Source organism: Rousettus aegyptiacus, unplaced genomic scaffold (assembly GCF_014176215.1).
Source record: "Rousettus aegyptiacus isolate mRouAeg1 unplaced genomic scaffold, mRouAeg1.p scaffold_m13_p_6, whole genome shotgun sequence".
Taxonomy (NCBI): domain Eukaryota; kingdom Metazoa; phylum Chordata; class Mammalia; order Chiroptera; family Pteropodidae; genus Rousettus; species Rousettus aegyptiacus.
The window spans coordinates 35,247,573-35,271,035 of NW_023416309.1; the positions used below are offsets into that span (position 1 = coordinate 35,247,573).

Below are 23,463 nucleotides of genomic sequence, written 5' to 3' on the forward strand. Positions count from 1 at the left end.
GTAACACTCTTGCCAAAGTTTGCTTTCAGTTATTTTTTTTATCCCTGAAACTTATCATAATAAATCACAACTGATGTTTGAAATAATGACATAATGATACTAAAAGTCAACCACACCTACCAAGTATAGTTCTATCTGGTTCATGTGCGTAATTTGTGTACTGAGGAGCCTACAATGTCCAGATCCTGAGATTGGCTATATCATGGCTCCTTGCCTTCAGCTGCATATCTCTCAGGCTCCCTGGGTCCCCCTTACTCCTACATACTACCCTCTGTCAGAGACTCAGGAATGGCTTGAAGGCTGCTCTGTCAGGTCAGAGCAACCCTGCTTGCTTCAGATTGTGGACTCAGCAAACAGCTCTGTACTTTGGGTTACACTGCTTGAAAAATAGCAAAAATACCAATGTATTGATTATAGATGAAATAAACTTAAATTAAACAACACCAGCACCCAAAAAACTTGTTAGCTTCATTATTTTTTCAATTGAGTAAAAAATATGAATAATATTCCTTCTCTTCCTTTGGATGATGACTTCTCAGTGGTAAATCAGAGGCATAGCTAAAATGAACTTTGAGTTTTAACGAGGTGTTCTATTTGCATTTTGAACTCTACCGAAAACAAGATATTAGAATGACATCAACAGTTTGAGTCAGCTGTTGGCTTGGTCTTCTAACCAGAATTTGATATTATTGGTGGGCATCCATGAGAAACAGGAATAATTTTTTAAGCTTGCTGACCAGTGGACCTCTAAGGATCCTCATTGGTGCTAGTGTTGAAAATAATGTAAATATTTTTTTTTAATGGCTAGAAATGACCATCTTATATATTAAATATGTGGATTTAAAATGCTTTCCATATACTAATGCTTTGTTGGGGAACTCCCATGAAACTGGAGAGTTATTTAGTCTGGAAAACATTTTTCTTGGTGTGATGATAAAATGTAGGTGAGGTATTAGATGTGGGGGACCCAGGTAGGAGGGAGTGCAGGAAGCACAGCCATGAAGAAAAGAGTTTGCAGGAACTGAATCATATCTTATTTTGATTAAATCAGGATCGTTTTACTGAGAGACTGTAATGGGAGAATGTTTTAGGGTAGTAGAGCAGTTCTATTATGTTTAGCTCATCCAAAGTGAGTTAGTTTTCATCACATGTATTTTTAATTTGGAAAGACAATTACATTAATTGAAGAATGACTAGTAAAATACCAGTTTGAAAAAGACATTTAGTGAATAGGTGTGTTGATGCTGCCTGCCTAACAATTAATTAAAATTGTTTGTAACATGAGCTATAGTTACTCTAGCTAAGTCATGGCAGTTGGCTGCTTGAGGAAACCTGGTATATTTTTGATGCATGGAATGGGTAATATAAGGCTTTCAAGGAAGCCTTCTGGGTCCTTCCCACTTTTCTCTTCTGCTTTGTTGCAAGGCTTCCAAAATATGCTGCCTTGACCTGTATGAGGACTTTTCAGCACCTGTCCAGGAGGTTCTACTGCTTTTGCTGCTACTATGCTTAGCAAGGCCAGCTTCTACATGCCAACCCAATTTACAACCTTCCAAGAAACAGCCAGGACACCCTCTCTCCTCTGTTTTCACCCTGGAATCACTTCCCAGGACACAGTCCTCTTGTATACCATGACATTCTCTGGGAAGTCTTTGCTGAGGACTTGAGTCCATGATGGTATTCACCATCTCTATCTTCATTCTTCATCTACTGCACAATTTGTACATACATTATTGAATGACACCCCACTTTTTAACTGCCTAGGCTGTCAAATTAAGTATTTTATTATATTAGCTTGTATCCTTAGTTTTTTTTTATGGCTATACTAATGAATAATTTCCCTGTAGACAGGGTTATGCTTTTCTCTTCTTATAAAGTCATGTGGTGCCTTGCACTTGTACTAAGTACCTGGTAAACTTGTAAAACTTAAAAAATCATTTAGCTGTCTGCACTGGGTGACATAAAGAAAACTCACACATATTAAAGTACAAATAACACATATTAACATACAATTGGTTTGTTTTACACAAACCGATAAGCAAGCAAATATTTACTGAGCTTTTATCATTATTGTACTGGAAGATGACTTAAAGAAATAAACATGGTCTTATGTCAGGAAGTAATTTATAATGACTCTGGAGAGGTTTTTATAATGATAAGAATAAAAGACACTAAATTTTGAGGGATTACCACTTCATACGATTTTCGTGAGGATTATATGAGAAACTATTATTTCCCTCTATATTACAGGTAATAGAAACTAAGCCTTAGCAAGGTTAAGTGAATTGTTTAAAGTCAGCCTATTAAGTGGCAGAGGCGAGATCGAAATTACAGTTTGTTTATTCATCTATTGATAGACTTTAAGGTTGTTTCTAATTTGGGGCTTTTATGAATAATGCTGATATAAACATTTGTACACAAGTCCATTTGTGGATGTATGCTTCTACTTTTCTTCTCTGAGTGGGATTTTTGGATTGTATGATAAATGTGTGTTTACCTTTATAAGAAACTGCCAAACCATTTTCGAAGGGTGGCATTGCCATGTTGTATTCTCACCACAATATTTCAGTTGCTCCACATTCTTATCAACTTTGAGATGACTTGTCATTTTAATTTTAGCCATCCTGGTGGGAATGAAGTGCTATCGATTGTGATTTTAATCAACATTTTCCCAATGACTAATGATGTTGAATATCTTTTTATGATCTTGTAGGTCATTTATATTTCTTCTTTTTGTAAAGTGCTTATTCAGTTATTGCCCAATTTTAAAAATAGGGTCATTTATCTTTTTATTACTGAGTTTTAAGAGTTCTTTATATTTCTGGATGCAAACTCTTTGTTAAATATTTATATTACAAACATTTTTCTACCATTCTATGGCTTGCCTTAGAATGGATGTTTTTAATTTTGATAAAGCTCAGTTTTTCAATTATTTTTCCTTTATAGTTTGTGTTTTGTGTTCATTCTAAGAAATAGACACTTTAATGGTTGCAAGGATTTTCTCCTATATTTCCTTTCAGAACTCACAATTTTAGCTTTTACATTTAGGACTATGAGCCATTTTAACTGTATGTGTGATATGAGGAAGGGATTTAGTTTCTTTATACAGAAATTTTGTTGATATGTCACAATTTGCTATAGGCCATTCACATAATTTTGTGAAGTGTCTGTTAAGTCTTTTGCCCATTTTTTAAAAAAATGGTTAAAATTTTAAAAATTGGGTTGTTTTCTGCTTATTGAGTTATGAGTTTTAAAATTTATATTCTAGATACAAGAACTTTTTCAGTATATGTATTGTGAATATTTTCTTCCAATCTGTGTCCCACCTTTTTGTTTCTTAATGAGATTTTTTTGAAAGAGAAGATTTAAATTTCAATTAAATCTATTTAACCTTTTTTTTTAAATGTCAAATGCCTTTTGTAATTTGTCTAAGACATTTTTTTGTATCTCAAACTCAAAAATTTTTCTGATTTATTTTAGAAGTCTTATAGTTTTGGATTTTATGTTTAGGTCTATAATCCATTTTGAATTAATTATTGTGTATGGTATGATGTAGGGGTTGATGTTCATTATTTTTTTATTTGGATCCAGCACTGTTTATTGACTGTCCTTTTCCCACTGAACTACCTTCACACCTCTGATGAAAGCCAATCGACTATATATGTCTTGGACTATTTCTGGACTCTGTTCTGTTTCATTGATTTAAATTTCTATTTGTATGCCAGTAACACTTTATCAAGATTACTATAGTTTTGTAGTAGTCTTGAAATTAGGTTATATAAGTCATTCGATTTATTCTCCCTTTAACAATTATTTTAGCTACTCTAGTCCCTTTACATTTCATATAAATTTCCAAAATTGTTTTACTACTTGAAAATCAATATAGTTTACCATGTTAATCTATAAAAGGAGAAATATTATGTGGTCATCTCAATAAATGCCGAAAAAGCATTAGGCAAAACACATTTGTGATAAAAAGAAACTTCCAGAAAATTAGGAATACAAGGAACATTCTCAGTTTAATAACAAACATTTAAAGACACTTAGAGCAAATATCATATTAAATAGTGATATATTGAATACTATGAGTACAAGGCAATGATGTGCACTCTTCATACTTATATTAGCATCATAATTGGAGATCCTAGTCAGTGCACTAAGGCAAGAAAAGATAATAAAAGGTATACATTTTGGAAAGAAGTAAACTATTTGTAGATGACATCGGTATCTATGTAGAAAATTCTAAGTCACCTACAAAATATCTGCTAGTAATAATTGAATTTATCAAGGGATAAGTATAATGTCTACATACAATAATCAATTGTATTTCTGCATACTAGTAGCAAACAACCAGAAAATGAAAGGTAAAATAATGTCATTTACAATAGCAGCACTAACACAGGAACAAATTTAACAAAAGATGTGGAAGACCTCTATATAGATAAATACGAAATATTGCTGAGGTAAATTAAAGAGGATGTATGTGGAGCTTAAGGGTTGGTGAACAAGCGGAGATGTGGGGAGAGCGGCACACTCAGCATGGAAGCTCCTCACTCTTTCCCCATGCCTTGCCCTGTGCATCTCTCCTCTATGGCTGTTCCTGAGTTATATTTGGTCATAACAAACCTGTAATCTATGTTTCAGCTTCTTCTTTGTTAATTTTAAAGCAGTAAATTCATTGTGGAGCAAAGTTGCAGCAACTGTAAGACTCTCTGGGCTTCTGTGCTCTGTGGGATCATAGCTTCTCAGGTTCTAGCTGCCTTGGTAGCTCTGCAGCTACCAACCCTTCATGAAAGATTCCAGATGAACAAAAAAAATGTTGAGGAACTATGAGAAAATTATTTATTTTAATAATCTATTAAGAGTTCATATTCAGATTGCAATAACATGCATGACTTGACCTTCCTGTGTAGACTCCTGGGGCCTGTGCAGTCGGTCAGCTCTGCTATCGCCTCTACACAGCATGGTCATAATACACACTCACCATCCTCTGCTTCCTTTGAGCACAAGCAATTCAGCTGTGTGACTTTCTATAAGTGACATACTTGCTATAAAAACAGTCTGATCCTCACAGTAGTTCTTTCTTCTGTGACATGCAGAAAATACACAAGAAGTGTTCCCCTTACCCCAAGATCTGCAAAATTTTCTTTTTTTAAGTTTGTTCATATATAAATATCACCTACAATTGAGACAGCTGCTGGGCCCCAGCTATCACACAGCATGTCAGATTAATAGAAACCATAAACATACAGGTATTATTTTACCTAAACACAATTTAAAACCAATTTAATTCTAGGGCATATTTTGCTCACAGTATTTTATTTTAAAAATACAATTAGATGTTTATATAAAATAATGTTATTATAAAGGTATTTCGACTTAAATGTTAGCTCTGAAGATATTAGATATTATTTTATGCAAAGCTTTTAAATGACAGTAAAACAGTTATGAAATGGCAAAAAGAAGTTATATGTATATATACATAGATGTGTGTGTACATATACGTACATATATTCATGCATGTGTATATATACACATATATATGTGTGTGCGTGTGTGTATGGAGAGAGGCAGAGCACTAGTCCCAGCTAGCTCTATCATGCTTACTTATGGGTTAGAAGCCTCAGTATTGTTAAGATGTTATTTCTCTCCAAATTGATTTATTGATTCAAGCCAATCCCAATCAAAGTCCCTGCAGGAGTTTTTTAAAAAAGAAATTGATGATACTCTTGAGGATCAAGGTAAGATTTGGATTTACTACACTAGATAATTTGGTGCTCTATTCCTTTTCAAAGAAAGGAGTGATGTGATAAAAATAGTGTCTGAGGAAGATTTTTCTTAAAATTGTTTGAGATGCATTGAAACGGAAGGAGGTTGGAATTTGGAAGACTGGAAGTCCTTAAGTAATCCATGTCCTAATAGACAAAGATTGGGCTCAAATACCAATGAAAGGGAAGGAAAAAGTTAAATGTCTCTTGAGACCAATGGTATACCTGGGTAATGTGCCAGGAATGTAGAGTGCAGAGTATCTGTAAAACTCAAGTTTAAAGATGCGAGTTCTTGGTTATTCAGAAGCTCTCAATCCATGCAGGGGCCCTACATAATCAGTAGCAGCAATATAGTGTGCCATGACATGCTGTGGTGTGAAATGTTAAGAACTACAGGAAACCCAGATGAGAGCAATTAGTGCTGACATTGGGTCTTGGGCGGGGGAGGGGGGGGACAAGGGCAGTGCCATTTAAGCTGGACGATGGATTCTTAGTAGAGTTAGCAAACAAGGGGAATAGAAATGCACAGAGGCATTAAGAGCTAGCCTGGTTCAGTAAATAGCAAAAAGACCAATGTAACTGGATATCTTTTCCTTGAGGGTATTGGTCAGATATGAAGCTATAAAAAGTAGACTGGGACTAAATCATGGAGGGTCCGATGCCACCTAATGCCATCTTCTGCTGTTCTTCTTTCTCTCTACTCATCTGTCTTATCAAAAATATGCATCTTTGTGTGCATGGGCTTGTGTGCACACACTGAACTCCAGAATCTCTTGGCATGATTGTACTACAGTGAAGGAGAGGGAATACTGTGATTGTTAGAACATCACAATCCTATTTGCCTCCACTCTTAGCTTTTTATGTTCTACTAATGTCTCTAACCTCATATTTCTGTGAGAAGGGGGTGATTTGCAGGCTGTTTAGAGAATATGTTTAGAGTGAGGATTTCCTTCTTTGTGAATTTGACAATTGAGAGTTAACTTGTTATCAAATTTTTTTGTGACCATTTTACTGCATTGGTAGTCTTATCAATGTATTAGTTCAAAAATATTTGTGTAACTTTCTTATCCACCTGTAAACTCCTGCTATATAATATGCACAGAGAATAAAGATTAAGATATCTGGGTTTTCTGGGTCACAAGTCTAGCAGCTCAGATTCTGAAACATTTCTAATAAAAAAAATAGAAGTCACGAAGGGTTAAATCTTTGGAGTTTTAGAAAAGCACCCAGATTAGTACACCACTGCCTGTTGGGAATATTTTAAAAGCTTTGTTTTTTTTTTTGCTAGTTATGGAAGTTCCATGATAATAGTTCAGAGAAAAGAGGTCAGGAGGGAGTGGAGCAGCAGACATTCAGCGGTGATGAAAGAGTAAAGCCTGACTCATATCATGTAGGGTTTGGGTGTGGATGTGCACATACACTTACAAATGTGCACACTGTGTGCATGTGGAAGGGAGAAAGGGAGAAAAGGGTTGTGCACACAAAATATTTTCTTTAATCTCTTTCCAGAGTCAGCTTTGCAGAAGAGAACACATAAGTAAATAACTGGCATGATTACTTGTCGTATACGTGATGTTCAAAGGGACTCTATAAAACCCTTTAAGTGTAAAGAAACAAATAGGACTATTAAGTTTTGTTACCAGCTTTGACAGTTACCCTAGTATTTCTATTTTCCGCAATGGTGAAATTACTGAGCAACTTTCACTTTCTTTAATTGGATGAAATATTCTCTTAAGAACTTCAGATTATTTAATCATTATACATTGTATTTTCCTACTTCATCTTTTTTACACTTTCCTTCTATCCAAAGTCTCTTTTCTCTACTATGGATACAGGTAATTGCTACCTCTCTGGATAGTTCCAGCTCAAATCTCCCTCCATCAGAGCTTTATTGATCTTCTGGTTTATGGCCATCTTGCCTTCTGAACTCTGTGGAATATAACAGTTATATGATAAATAATTGACAGTCATATGATAAAATAGTTTTTGTTGTTATTAAGCCTCACCCTCTTCCACCACCTACAATCAGAAAAGATAATATGCTTGTGTTTAATATTTTTCTAATTGGTTCTTTATGACACAAAGATTTCATCTGGTTTAGGAACATAAAATTGGAAACATATTAGGAATTAATGAATATAATTTTCTCTCCAATGCAGGAATTTTCTATACAGCTTGCTTGTTATATCACAGCTCTAGACTCTTGGATAAGTCATTCAAGTACTCTGAGCCTCATCTGTAAAATGGTATGATATTAATACTCGCCTTTATTGGGAAAAGTTGGATGCAAATGACAGAAAACCTTAATTAGTTGGAGCGTAAACAACATAGAATTTTTTCTTTCCATATAATTCCGGAAACAGTCACTCAGGATTTTTTTTTTTTTTTGATATGCAAAGTATCCATTCTCATGTTCACCTCATGGTCTAATATGGCTGGCTCCTGGTATCATGGCTTCCCTCCAGCCAGCTGAAAGAGAAAGAGGAGGAGGAGAAAGGCATAACCTCTCTCTTCAAGGACTCTTCCCAGAAGTTGCAAACCACTTTGGCTTATGTCTCATTAGCGGTAACTTAGTTACATAGCTACATCTAGCTGTAAGGGAGGCTGATTAAGTAGTGGCTATATGCTTGGCTAAAATTCAGTGGTTCTGTTGTTAAAGAAAATGATAACAGATTTTGGGAGATGTTTAGCAGTGTCTGCCACCCTACTGTTATTGTTATTATAAAGATTAAATGAGATAATATATATAATCTGCTTTGAACATGTCTGACACAGGCTCAATCAGTATTAAGCATTGTTTTTTATAATTAATCATTATAGGTAGTCATCCATTTACACTTATTTGTTCAACACATATTCTGTTCTGCTGATTCCGTGCCTCTTTCTGTTTAAATTCCAGAGAAGACTGCCATCCAGGATAGCTTGTCTTTTGTTGAATAGCTCTAAAAGTTAGGCAGTTCTTTATCAGACTAAGCCAAAACATTTCTCCCCAGTAATTTATTTGTCTTGGCCCTGATCCTACCTTTTGAAAACTGTGAAGCAAGCCTATTTCTTCATCTCAGTTCTTCAAATATGTAAAGGTTGCTGTTAAACCTGGTTCCCACTTAGTTTTTTGGCTCTAAATAGGCATTGCATTAACCCATTTATCTAGAGTATGGTTTGGCAAATGTTTTCTGTAAAGAACCAAATAGTAAATATTTTTGACTTGGTGGCCCACATGGTCTTTGTCACAACTTTTCAGCTCTATCATTGTAATGCAAAAGCAGCCATAAGCATTACATAAATGAGTAGCCAGTTACTGTGTTACAAAAATAGATAGCAGGCCTGATTGTATAACTTGTGTAACTCAAGTATATACAAGTTGGATAACTCAAGTATATCTTTAGGGTGATCACATAACCATCTTATGGTCATGTAGTTGAGATTCAATGAGTCGATTCCAGTTATAGAACTATAGGCTATAGTTGATCAGCCCCTGATTTAGCTCATGGAAACTTATGGACGAGGTTATTTGTAACTGATGTTCCCCTGTCCAGAAGCTGAAAACTTACTGTGTTACTGCTGATTCTTCTGCTACCTTTCATTTATTTTTCTTGTCTTACTACCTTGGCTAGGATATTGAATGCCCTCTGCAACTCCATAAATGTACTTCCTAGCCAATAATTTCCCAGACATATTATTCACCCCAATTCATCTCTAACTTAAAAATACTATCTTGACAAGCACTTTATTGTTTTGCCATCTTCTTAGCTTACACATTCTTTGACCTCTCCCAGTCTGGCTCTTCTTCAGTATTTTTCTCAAACCTGTTCACATTAAGAAAAGAAGAGTCCCTTTGTCATCCCTTCCTTCGGCCAACAGTCTAGTGTAACTATAACTCTAACTTAACACAACTTTCCTCAAAGATGACGTAGGGCTGCCCAAGAGGAGGAGGTAAGTAGAAATTAGCATTTATTGATGAGCCAGGCACTGCTTTCATATGAAATATGTGTGTTTCATCCCAATATTACAGAAGTGGAAAGTATAACTTGAAAGTGATCATATAGCCATCTCATGGTCAGATAGCAGAGATTCAGTGAGGCAGTTCCAGTTATAGAACTGAAATTCATATTTGAGTGGATCTTGTGAGCAGAGCGTGTACATCTGGCAAAAGTAAATTCAACACCATGTCACTGATACAACAGAGCTGCTGAACGTTGATCTTTCGTCTCATCAGGACATTTACAAGGCATAGAATAACAAACATTTTTCCTGAATGTTTGGTTTTCAAAACATTTCCTTCACAGTGTTATGGAGTAGCTGATTTTATTTCTTATTTTACAGGAGAGAAAGTAAAACCTCAAAGTGGTTAAAATATTTGCCCAAAGTGCCAGATGCTGATGTCTTTCTCTTTCTCTATATGAGATTCCACATTTGCTCTTCTCCAAAAAGCCCACTGCACCTCTTTATCTAGCCAACTCCTTCTCATCTTTCAAAACTCAGCTCCGTCATCATCTCCAGGAAACCTTCCTTCGCAATCATGGCTACCTCATCCCCACCATCTGATTTAGCTGCTCTTCCTCTGTGTTAACCCAGATCATAGCCACATTTGCACAACTCCTCAACTGATGATTTATTAGCTTGTCAGGAAATCAAGGGCAAATCCCTGCCTCATTTAATTTTACGCTCAGTAAATATTTGTCGAATAAAGGACTGACATGAGATGGAGCCACATCAGTTCTTTAGGGAGTCAGCTCTTTGTGGTGTTGCTCAGTCCTGATTATGGCTGGAGGCAAAACAAAGACCTCAGTCTTCCAGAGACAAACTCAAATAAAAGATCTTCCCAGAAGCCTTGAGTCTCTGAAACCAGTGATCATCAGGAATTCAAACTCATTGGGTTTCAGACTAGATAGCAAAGAAAGCAGTATAACTATGGTGAAGAGCATAGGTTCTGGAGTTAGGTTTCTTGGGTTTGAATCCTGACTCCACTGTTTTCTAGCAGTATGATCATTGGCAAGTGACAGCTTTTCTATCCTAATCTGTCAAATATGGATAATGACAGACCTTGTCTGTACTAGTTATCTATTGCTGTGCAACAAATTACCCTAAAAATTAGTATCTCAAAACAATAAATATGTATTATCTCTCAGTTTCTATGGGTTGGGAATTTGGGAGGGGCTCAGCTGAGCTCTTCTGGCTCAAGGTTACTCATGAGGTTACAGTCAAAATGTAGACTGCGGCTGCAGTCACGTGAAGCCTTGACTGAAGATGGAGGATCACCTTCCAAGATGGCTCACTCAAATGGCCATTGGCAGGAGGCCTCAGTTCTTGCTATAGGGACCTCTCTTTATGATATGGAAGATGATTTCCCCCAAAGCAAGCGAGAGAGGAACAGTAAGGAGGAAACGCCAATGACTTTTATGACCTATTCTCTATTTTACTTCCACCACATTCTATGTGTTAAGAAGAAGTCACCATGTGCAGCCCCCATTGAAGGGAAGAGAATTAGGCTCCACCTTTTGAAGGGAGGAGTGTCAAGGAATTTACAGACCTATTTCAAAATCATCACACTGTCTTGTAGGATTGAGTGAGAATTACATGAGATAAAAATTACAAAGTGCTTAGAACAAGACTTAAGCAGCACCTACCTTGAATCACCTTCCTTATGGATGAGAAAGGACAGATTAATTGTCAGGCTGAAGGCTTTGGCTTGAAAAATTGCTCTAAAAAAATAGCAACTATATTGAAACCAAGTTAATGCTGTAAGCCATTAGAGTTATCTAGATAGTTCTTGACATGAAAAATTGTTCACATTTTGAATTTTAAAAAGCAGGTACAAAGCAGCATGGACAGTATAATCTGGTATTTGTGAAATTCTGTACATATATGTCTGTATGTTGAGGCAGAGGGAGCATTCTGGAAGGAATTCCTTCAAAGAATTAATAGTCGTTATCTCTGGGTGGTGGGGTTTGTGTTAATAATTTTTTTCCTTTGTATTTTTGCATTGTTTGAATTGTTTTACATCGAGCATATAGCTACAAAAGTAATAGAGGCATTTCCCAAAGAAAATAAGAAAAAAACCAAGTTGAAAGGAGGACGTGAAAAGTGGAAAAAGTTAAGATGTAGAACCAAGGCGTTGCTGCTCTGTGTGGGCTGGTTTGTTCCCTGTGAAATATTTGTTTGATGTGAAGACCTACATATGCTGGAGGCAGGTGAGAGTTTATGATTGTGCTTGAGGGGACATATACGTAAGGAAAGAAGTAGTTGCTGACTCTTTGGGAAAAGAAGAAACAGGAGTAGAGGAAGAGAAACATCTGTGTGACAATGGGCAAAAGTAGGTCAAATCTAGTGTTGACGGCAGAGCATGAGTATTCATAAACTGCTTTGGGAAGGACAATTTTACCTACAAAGGAATGGTATCCTTATGATGGGCAATAGTGCCTTGTATATCATTTATAATTGTACTCATCACATTGCATTGAAATTGGTTCAATTTTCCCTCTTTCTTAGTAGATTTGCAGGCAGGTGCTGGCTCTCTGGCCCATTACACATTTCCCAGCATAGAGCAGAGTTCAATAATCTGAAGAATAAAGATGGGCTAAATTACTTTTTTAATAATGCCTTTCATAAATTGAAATTTTTTATGTCTACTAACATTCACTTGAATAATTTCTTATTCAAATGAAACAGAGGGAATTAAATATATATTTGAGTTAAGTATATATACAATGGAAAAGCTGGACACGCTGCCTAAAGATGTGTTTTGATTTAAATCTACCATTTGTTTCCCATTTGTCACATCTGTTCTTTGTTCACCTTTTTCTCTTTTTTGGTCTTCTTTTTTACTAATGGAAAATTTTTTTTTATAATTCAAATATTTTGAAATTACCTGTTCCTTTTTAAAAAGTAGTTGCATTGGAGCTTATAATAAACATCTTTAATTTATGACAGCCCACCTTTAAGCAACATTATTCCAATTCATGTAGAGAATAATCTTATAACAGTCCACCTTCTTTTCATCCATTTGACCGTCGTGATATTATTGTCATACATTTTACTTCTCCATTTGTTAGAAGCTCCATGATACATTGTTATTATTTTTGCTCTAAATGGCAAATTATCTTAAGTGATTTAAAAAGTAAGAAAAATTGTATTTACTCACATATTTAACATTTTTCCATACTCTATTCCTTCGCTTAAACACGAATTTCTACCCACTATCATTTTCCTTCTGCCCAAAGGACTTCCTTTACCATTTTTTATATGCAGATTTATTAGCAATAAATCCTTGCAGTTTTTGTATATATAATATCTTTATTTCATTTTCGTTTTCAAAGATGTTTTTGCTGGGTATAGAATTCTAAGTTGGCAGCATTTTTCGTTTCAGTATTTCGAAGATATACTCCATTCTCTTCTGGCTTTCATTATTTCTCATGAGAAGCCTGCTATCATTCTTATCTTTGTCCCTCTCTACTTAATGTGTCTTTTTGATCTAGCTTCCTCGGCCTCATTGAACTCTCAACTTTTTCTCGTTAAATCAGGCACACCATTGTGTTCTACCTAAGTTTCTTGTCCCTCCCTGGCAGTCTAGAAACTCTCAAGCTGTAAGCTAGGATGTTTATAGGGCTTACCTCACTGGTTTTTTTTCTTCTTTCAGGGATCTTCTGTGTTGCCTATTGTTCAATATCTGAAAACCATCATTTCATTATTTTTTTCTCGTTTAAGGCAGGAAGATAAACTGGTCCCTTTTACTCTATTTTGGCTGGAAACAGAAGTTCTTAAATGTTAATTTAGAAAAATAAACACCTAAAACATTAAAACTGACTTCTTTTTTATTAAGTATCTTTTATTGAAAAATTCTTTTCAACTATAGTTGACATACGATATATTAGTTTCAGGTCTATAATATAGTGATTTGACATTTATATAACTTATGAAGTGATCACCTTCAATAAGTCTAGTACCCAGCTGACATTATACATAGTTATTATATTATTATTGACTATAGTCCCTATGCTGTATTTTATATCCCATGACTATAAAACTAACTTCTGATTGCAAAACTCCTTTTGTAAAACTGGTTCATATATTGTATTAGCTTAGAATTATGAGTTCATTTAAAATTTTTTATTTAGTGCCACAGTGTTTAACATTATCTCTTTTTCTTACAGGAGACATTCAGACTGGATTTTTCAATCATTCTAAGTCAGTGATGGATCAGAAGGTGCAGGATGCAATCCCAAATAAAAATCTTCAAAATAATTGATTTAAACAACAGAGGAAAGAGAATCGATCTGCCACCTTAAAACCCTGATCTAGTAAAACATATTGCACATAATAGGAAATTATAACTGGAGAAATTTATTTGACTCTTAATGCATCTGAATGAAAGTAACTATCACTTTGTTTCTTAGAGGAATTGTACATCTGAGATTATTTTAGTAACCAGTCATTTTATTAAAATCTTGACATGATCACCAGGAAGGAGAAACAGAGCGGTAGCTAAAACCTGTGTGTTGGTCAAGATGACATCTGAAGAAATGGCAGCTTCTGTTCTCATACCTGCGACTCAGAGAAAAGTGGTGTCTTCTCAGTCGGCTGTAGATGAAAGTAGTGACAAGGTCCTGGATGTCAGTGTTTCAAAGGGACATACTGTTAGGCAGAGTGGGTCTATACCATCTTATACCATCTCAAAACCAAACAAACTTAAAGAAGAATCTTCTGGAAGCAACTTGCCAAAGATTCTCTCAATTGCAAGGGAGAAAATAATAGGTGATGAAAACAGTAATGAAAAGTGCTGGGAGAAAAACACACCAGATTCTGTGGAAGACCCTAACATTAACTGCAATAACATATTGGAAAACCATCAGCATGGCCTTCCTCAGAGCCAGTTTTATGAAACGTGTGATTCTCTCACAGAGGAAGGCCTCTGTTTGGAAACTGGAATCCCTTCTTCACTGGAAAGAAAGGTGTTCCCTGGAATTCAGCTGGAAATGAATAGACCTCCCATGGGCATTGGAGCCTTAGGCAATCAGTCAGCAACCATAGAGCCTGGCAAGGCACAACCTGATGGCAACATGGCGGTATTTCATTTTCATTATGAACTTGACAGAAGAATGTCAGACACTTTCTGTACCCTATCAGATAACTTGATTTTGGGTGATTGTGGAAACTGTGTATCACTGCCTGGTGTTGGTGAGGAGCAAAAGAAAAATTATAAAGCATATACTTGTAAGCTGATGGAATTGGCAGAAAACTGTGATAATGAGAATGGCCAGCTGCAATGTGATCATTGTGACACCTTGAATGACAAATACTTGTACTGCGAAGGTTCCTGCCAAAAGGCCAGTGTGGTATGTTCAAGTGACAGCTTTTGCAGAAAGGATTTTACTGATAGTCCATCTGCTAAGGACTTTCTGAGCCATTTTGAAGACTTCCCTGATAACTGTGAAGATGTAGAGGACTTTTTTAAAAGTAAAAAGGAGCGGTCCACTTTGTTAGTGAGGAGATTTTGTAAAAATGACAGGGAAGTTAAGAAATCTGTGTATACAGGGACAAGGGCAATTATGAGGACTCTGCCTTCTGGTCACATTGGGCTGGCAGCTTGGAGTTACATTGATCAGAAAAGAAGTGGTCTCTCATTGCCTTGTGGGGCAGCAACGGGATGGCAGTCAACAGTGGTGACTAGGCAAGATGGGAGCCAATGTCTGTCAGAAGCCCAGTGGTATCCGGTAAGAGTTAAAGTTTCTTTTGATCATTTCTGTAAGCTTGATCTTTTAAAATCCAAATTTTTATTATCCTCATTCATGGAAAATTTTAAGTTCTGTCAAATTATGATTCATAGGTAAAGCATTTGTAGTTATTAGAAACTGGTAGATCTAACAGATACTCTGATCAGTAGCTGTCAGGATTGAGTTAACCCTGCAACAACCTAAGTAACAAAATATGCATACATATGTCATCAGGAGTGGAGAATTTATGGAAATTTCCTGGTTGCTGTGTGTGAAATTACAAGACAGAAACTCCTGGTACTGGGAAAACTTCATCAACTGATTATCTAGTTGTGTCCTTTGCAAACACATGCCTGTCTTCCTTTACTATGTTTTTAGGTTGCAAAGCCTAAAGGAACTTAAAATCTGGTTTCTTCCATTTTACAACCAGTGTTCCCAGTTTCTTCCCTCTTGATCTTTTTTGTGCCATGGACCCCCTTTGGCAATTTGGTGAAGGCTGTTGATTCAGAAGAATGCTTTTAAATGCATCAAATGAAATACAAAGCATAACAAGATTATGTGGGTATAAATCTATCAATCTATTTTTTGAAATTGTAACATAGTAGGGTAGGTACTTCTTTATTAACACACTATAAACAATGGCACCTAGCGATGTGCTGATTACCATCAAAATAGTAATGAACATAATTAGGAAATGGTTTGCCTGAGATTTTCCAGTTTTAGCTCTGTAAGTCTTGCATCCCGGGAAACCCCTCAGTCCTTGGCAAAGCAGGGCAGTTGGTCATACTAAATATAAATACTATTTTTGGCTCTCTACCATGACTGTAATATGCAGAAATATCTGTGATTTCTGTTGGTGACAGATACTGCTATTAACTACTGAGGTTTGTTGCCTGTATTCATAATTGAAGGAAACGTTAAATTTCTAACTCTCACATTTCAGTGTTTCACAATTCCTTAAAACCATGTCCTGTAAAGAAACACCAGTCTAGAAAAACATCCCCTTTATTGAAATATTACTAGTATGTTTTTACTTTCATCATCATTAATCACGATAGCTGAAATTTATTGTATATTTTACATGTGCCAGGCATTGGGCCAAATATTCTTGATTTTATGCAATTATTTTGACTCCCTTCTGGTATTGGTATGATTATTAACTCCATTGTATTGCTAAGAAAACAAAGTCTTAGAGAAGTCAGTACCTTGTCCAAGGTCACTTAGCTAGTAAGTGGTATAACTAGAATTGTAATCCAGGCAGCCCACACTCTTAGTTTCTCAAGATCCAGAAAGAAATAAAATTTAGAGTAAGCTTTTAAAGAAACAGAAGGATTCTGTTCATTTCAGCATATGTTGATTGAGTACCTGCACTCACTGATGCTTAGGAATCTCAAACTTGGCCATTTTTCATATGGCAATTATAATCTTGGTTACGTGTTAGAATCACAGTGTCCAGAGGGTCCAAGACCCTCCGAATCAGAATCGCTAGGGTAGGGCACTGCATGAATACTTTCTTCAAAGTTCCTCTGGTGATTCTATGATTCTATGGAGTTGAGAACCACTGACCAGGAGCTTACACTGAGCTCTTTGCTTTTTTGGTTGGGACATTTCAGGAATATTACTCTCCCTTAAAGACCCTGACATTGCTTGGGCTCTCAGGAATGTCAGGGCTGACCTGGGAGCTACAGGCCCTTCTCTCTGTGCATTCGACCTCCCCTTTACCCCAAAGTGTCAGTAGGTTTGTTTTTGCATCACCTGATACCTCATGAAACCTGAGTCACAAAGTGGTGTCAGCTACCCACATGCCCCCGTGTCTTCTGGCTGAATTCTGAATTATGTCAACACAGGGAGAAGGGAGTTCGTCACAACAACATCTCATTCTACTAAAAAATATAGTGATTTTTAAATTCACATACACCTGAAGTTGAACATTAAGGATACAACAGAAGTTTAAATATAGCAAAGTGAGCGGAAATAGATTGCTTGAGAACCATTATCATAGTTCCCACGCACACCTGTTACAAACACGAGAGTCATGAATCTGGTGTAAACTGCAGAATAATTTTTGGCATGCCTATACTCATTCTTCCAGTTTAGAGCTCTGCCTCTTCTTCTTCTGTGAGTGTTCACTGGTTCCTAGCTCACATCGGCCCCTTTCTGTCAGAGGCCCTAAGACGGGTACTTTCCAATGAAAATAACTGAAGAGATGATGCAAATCATCTCCTTCCTTCTTAGTCTCTGGAGGCTGAGAGAGGTTACCACACCTCAGTCAGAGTAAACTTGAGGAACTTCTCTCTTCTCTCTGACTGGGTTTCCAGGAGACTGTGGGCATTTTCATCAATTCTTAACATGCAAGTGGGGCATGGGTTGACTGTCTTTTTTTAAGGGAGAGACCTTTTTGAACATTTATACCATGGCAAGAATGAATCAGTATTTTCTAAAGTACAGTATTCTCTCTGTATCTCTCTCTCTCTCTCTTTTTTTTTTTTTAGTTTTGAGTCTGGTGGAAATCCTTCTCAAAAGTATAGCCATATTTCCCAAAATCCTATAAATTGCTTCCTCTAGCTAAAAAATGCTGACTGTAATGCTCTGCTTCTGTTCCTGGGTCAAATTGCAAATTTATTAAGGGCAAGAAATGGCCCTACTTTTTTTTCTACTCTCCATAATTCAAACATAATGCAAAGTATATAAAAAACAGAACAATGTCATGCTTAGAAACATGATCTCTGGGGTTAGTTGGCAGTGCTCGGTGAATGAATGCCCCTATCCTCACTCTGTCCATTTATGACATGCTTTGTCATGAACATGTTACCACCTTCTGCTCTTTAGTCCCTTCTCACACAGGGAAGTCTATAGCAGTATGAATTTGAATGTATGTTCCTTCATCTATCATGTGGTAGTTTGAACAATCTTTCTCACACATTAAAAGAATGTATTATTTGTCCAATTAGTTCCTTTTCCTCATATTAAAATTTTTCTTATGTGCCTTTGTCAGAATGATCCATTAATTTATATTTGCACAGCTGTGCAGAGGAGAATGGATTTGAATGGGTGACATTAATGAGGATTAATGCTGGCTGACTGACTAACCATATTGGTATCCTCCTCCCGCTGCTTGTAAAAAATTAAAACCCAACCCCTTATCCAGTTACAGCCACACTCCCTCCCTCCTGCTTTCAATTTATGGGCTCAAAAAGACTGCATATTTGGCAAGTGGCTAAAGTCTCCAGGTTAAAGATTGGTTAAGGGTGTTTTTCCTTTTAAAAATTTTCTCTCTGCCTGAATTTTGGGGAGTTTAGGTACCTAGAGTTATTCTGAATATGAAGTACAAGAAATTCCTGCCTCTGAATCATTCATGTAACCTGTATTCTCCATGCACTGAATGATGGAACGTGGAGGAAACGAGACTGGCCAGGGCAGAAAGCCCAGCAGTTCCTGTAATTATTGCTTTATTTCCCTGCTTTGATCCACAAGAGGATAGAGCATACGACAATATGGACAGCAAAACAGAAAAACAACTAAGTTTTATATTTTTAAATCAGACTAGAAAATCTATAAATTAAAAAGGAAAGTCAAAACCAGCTTTTAGGTTGCTAGTTCCTTTTCTCCTTTCTTCCTTCTAAAATGTATCTCTCCTTTACACATTTTGCTACTCTCTAGCAGAGAAAATTAAACTTAAGAGACAATGAAAATTTTTGAATGTTTAACATAAATACCTTTGTTGATATACATGGCCTTGATTTCTCTATTACGTATAAAGGGACCAACCAATAATAAAATCATTTTCTAAGTTCTAACTTTTATGGGTGAGCAAATTTATTTGAGCCTTGCTGTTTGGTGTTGCAATAGATGGCTCTTGAAATAGCAACATCTCTTGTTTTCTCTTCTGGAAATGTGGTCTCCCTGCAGCTTGGATATAATTTGAACCTTGAAATAATTAAAAGTTCACAGGATGCACAGGATAAGCTGAAAGCCTGTGCTTGGTGACATGCCAGGCCTCTTCTTCCATGACTAAGGGTTATGTCAGGTTCATGACATGGGTATAGGATGATGCTGGCCCCTTCCTGCTGAGCACAGTGAAAGGGAATCCAGCTCCCGGCCAGTCCCTGTGCAGTTTAGTCACGTCTAGTGCATCAGTGGAAAATATGACAGTCAGAGGCCAGCTCTGTGATAATTGGACAACTTTCCCTTATTAGCTGGGAGAGTTTAGGCTAGATTTACTTCTACACCTCTGTAGATACACCAGCTCTTTGGCTAGGATTTGTCAAAAACTGGAATGAAAAATGCTGACCATGGACTCTAGTTTAAAGTAAATATATTTGTGGCCACCGTTATTCTTGTGGTAGCCTTGAGGCAATATCAGCATTAGGACTTTTTTTTTTTTTCTTTCCTTTTCCCCAGATGTCCTGCATAATGGGAATTAGCAGTTAGAAAGGCTGTAGCCCTGGAAGTGGGCCATGGTTAAAATGTGGCTTGAAAAGAATCAGGACTTGTGGGCAAGGATAGGACCATCAGATAGAGCCCTGATCTAATTCACACCCTGCGTTTGTACACAGGCGGGACTCAGGCTGCCCATAGAATGGCCTTCCCGTAGCGATGAATGATAAGAGTGTTCCTCTCCCCTTGATCCCCTCCCTTGGTGCTAATTCAAGTACAGCAGTCCTGTCAGGGCCTATAGGGCTCCTGGAGTAGTACAGAGGTTTCTTCTCTGGTGACAAAATGATCCAGCATTCAAGGACTAAAGCACCATTGGGGAAAAGGGGGTGACCATTCTCTAACTTCTCCATGACTAGATTAACCTGTGGTTCAGGCAGGGCCTTCCCTGAAAAGTTGTTCTCAGACAATGGTACTGAGGTCATTTTCTGGCCCCAAAGAGCCCCATGACACCAAAATGGTGCCCCACCCAGTGGTTTTTTGCTCTAGCATTTGGCCCAGACACTTCGGAGCCTCAGATTAAATATGGATCCTGCAGAGCTCAGGCATCCATCCAAGTCCCTAACTCCAGTGCTCAACCCTTGAACCCCAGCCCCTTTCGTCTCATTTAGGCCGTCACCCCTCAAACCCTCAGAAAGAAAGCAGAGAACCACCTCTGTCTTCAGCAATACAAAGACACCGTTACCTTTCAGAGGTAAGGAGAGCTCGTTCTTTGACACCCTTGGAGAGAAGGAGAAATGCTTTGATTTCTTCTTTGTTTAATAGCCATATTGAGTTATAATTTCATACACCATACAGTTGACCTATTTAGAGAATACAATTCAGTGGGTTTTGATATATTCATGGACATATGCGACCAAAACCACAATTGTAGAACAATTTCATCATCTCAGAAAGAAATATTATATGATTTAGCTATCACCTTCCATCCTCCCATCCCTTCTCCCCTCCCCCAGCCCCGAGCATCCACTAATCTGCTCTTTGTGTCTATTGATTTCCCTAGTCTGGACTCATATAGTACGTGGTCTTTTGTGACTGGCTTCTTTCACTGAACATAATGTTTTCAAGGTTTAAGGTTTTTCTGTATTGTAGCATGTATCAGTACTTCATTATTTTTTTCTCTATTTCATTACATGAATATACCACATTTAATTTATCCATTTATCAGTTGTTAGACACTGGGTTATTTCCACTTTTTGGCTATTATAAATAGTACTACTTTGAACATTTATGTATATGTTTTTATGTGGACATATGTTTTCATTTCTCTTGGGTGTATATTTAGGAGTGGAATTGCTGGGTTATATAGCTGTCTTTAACCTTTTGAGGAACTTCCAGAATGTTTATAAAGCAGCTGTACCCTTTTGCATTCCCACCAGCAGTGTTTGAGGGTTCCAGTTACTCCACATCCTGACTAACATTTCTAGTGTCCATCTTTTTGCTTATATAGCCAGCCATCCTATTGGGTCTGAAATGATTTCTCATTATAGTTTTTATTGGCATTTTCCTGATGGCTAATGATGTTGAACGATTCTTCATGTGCTTATTGGCCATTTATATATCTTTGGAGAAATAAATGCCTTTTCAAATTCTTTGCCCACTTTTTAATTAAGTTATTTTTTAAAAATTGTTGAGTTCTTTATATATTTTGGAGATAAGTTCATTATCAGGTATATGATTTGCAATATGTATCTAGATATAGGTATAGATATAGATGTAATGAGTGAAAGTCAAGAGAGTGACAAGGTTTACAATTTTAATGCACAGTAAAACTACTTAAACACTTTTTTGGACATTGATCTCATTCTTAGTGTTTCTTACACTATCCCACCAGCAACAACTTTCAAACAAAATTTTTTTATCTTCTCCCCCAAATTCTCTCCAAACTCCAGTCTGCATGGTTTCTCCCTCCTCTTCTACCTAAGCATTTTTACATATAAATCATTTTACTTATTATCCAAATTCTGTACCCCAGAGCACTGGAACCATCTGCAAACTTGTGCTTCATAAGGAAGGCATCCAAAGCTTGATGGTTGAGGAGAAGGTGACTACTTTACAGTAATATACTCCATTATGCACAGATAGGAGCAGGGCCAAGCCTAGGATGAGACGGGTAAGGTTCCTAGGGTACACAATTTAAGAAGGCACTCACTCTTGGGGTCTTGCAGGTGCCAACCCTCTACTTACTAGTGAGTGCCTCCTTAAATTATGAGCCCCAGGTACCTCACTTGTCTCATGCTAGTCCCAGCTGTGGATATGAGGGTCTAAGGAATATATGGCTTAGAAATGTATATCATCTTAGTTTGTGAACTCCCTTGACTAAACCCCTTTGTATCTTAATACAGATATTTCTACACTATAAGCTAAGAATGGTTCCTCATTTTTAAAGGGCTCAAAAAATCAAAAGAGAATAAGACTTCATGGCATGTGGAAATAACATGAAATTCAAATTTCAGTTTTCACAAAGGAAGGTTTTAGGAAACAGCCACACTCATTCCTTTACATATTTTCTGTACTTGCTTTCTCCTTGCCACAGGTGAGTTGAATAGCTGCATTTAAGACTGTATGACCTGCAAATACTAAAATATTTATTATCTGGTCCTTTACAACATAGGTTTGCCTACCCCTGGCTTAGAACAAAACTCTCTCCCTGGCTAATTCCTACCCATCTTTCAGTCCTGAACTTGGATTTCACATCCCCTCCATGATTTTCCCTGCCAGCTCCTCCCCCTACCATGGACCCCAGTCAAGAGTTTTTCTGACAGTCAGTGCTCAATGTATATTTCTTTAGGGACTCCTTGAATTATAAATGAGGAAAGGCGGGTTCCACCCACCGCTGATGTCTCCTTCTCTCCTTCCCCAGACCAAGTGCAGCAGGCTTGTTAGCTGTCCTCTTCCTGACCCTCGGGGCTTGGAACCAGTTCCTTTATTTAATACCTAGGACAGAATCAGAATTTTCCACTGATATTCAAAAGGGTCTGTTTTAGTTCTATAAACCCTGAGATCCATGCTTGTCACCTCACAGATTTGGCCTAAAAGGCAAAGAAAGATTATATTTAGACCTCCTTTTCCCTGGCCCCCCATTGCAACCAGCTGTAAAAACCCTTGGGAAAGTTTCCAAACATTTACATTTATTAAGGGTTACCTGAGACTGCTGCCATCTGCAGTGGGGCAGGGAGGGAAAAAGCCCCCTTCTCTCAAGATCCCAGAGCTCTGTCCTTGTCCTTCAGAAACCCTAGTCCTTACAGGCAGGGATATCCACCATGGACCAGAGGGAATCTATCTTTGGTCTCTGTGGTAGTTAGGAATGGGTTCGGTGGTAAAGGGATAGGGATAGCATGCTATGTTTGTTAGTTAGGAAGGTCCTCCTTGGAATATGGCAGGTGTTTGGCCAATTCCTTCAAACCTTCTGATCCCCAATACTCTCATTAATAAATCTAAGGCAGTACCTTATCCCCCCAAAAGGACCCAAGTATCAGTTTCAGCTCTGCCATTAACTGTTGCATGACCCTGAGTAAGTCACTTTAGGACCTGGTATTTGAGTTTCTTTG

General features: G+C 37.2%; 1 protein-coding gene across 3 annotated transcripts in view; it reads left to right on the plus strand.

Moving 5' to 3' along the window:
* Window positions 1-23,463, plus strand: part of PLCE1 (phospholipase C epsilon 1) — a 284,212-nt gene that overhangs the window by 19,717 nt on the left and 241,032 nt on the right. For all 3 annotated transcript variants that reach the window (XM_016164148.2, XM_016164151.2, XM_016164149.2), the window contains exon 2: window positions 13,919-15,478. In XM_016164148.2, coding sequence (XP_016019634.2) covers window positions 14,273-15,478 — 1,206 coding nt within the window. In that variant the 5' untranslated portion in view covers window positions 13,919-14,272. The remainder of the gene's footprint in view (window positions 1-13,918; window positions 15,479-23,463) is intronic.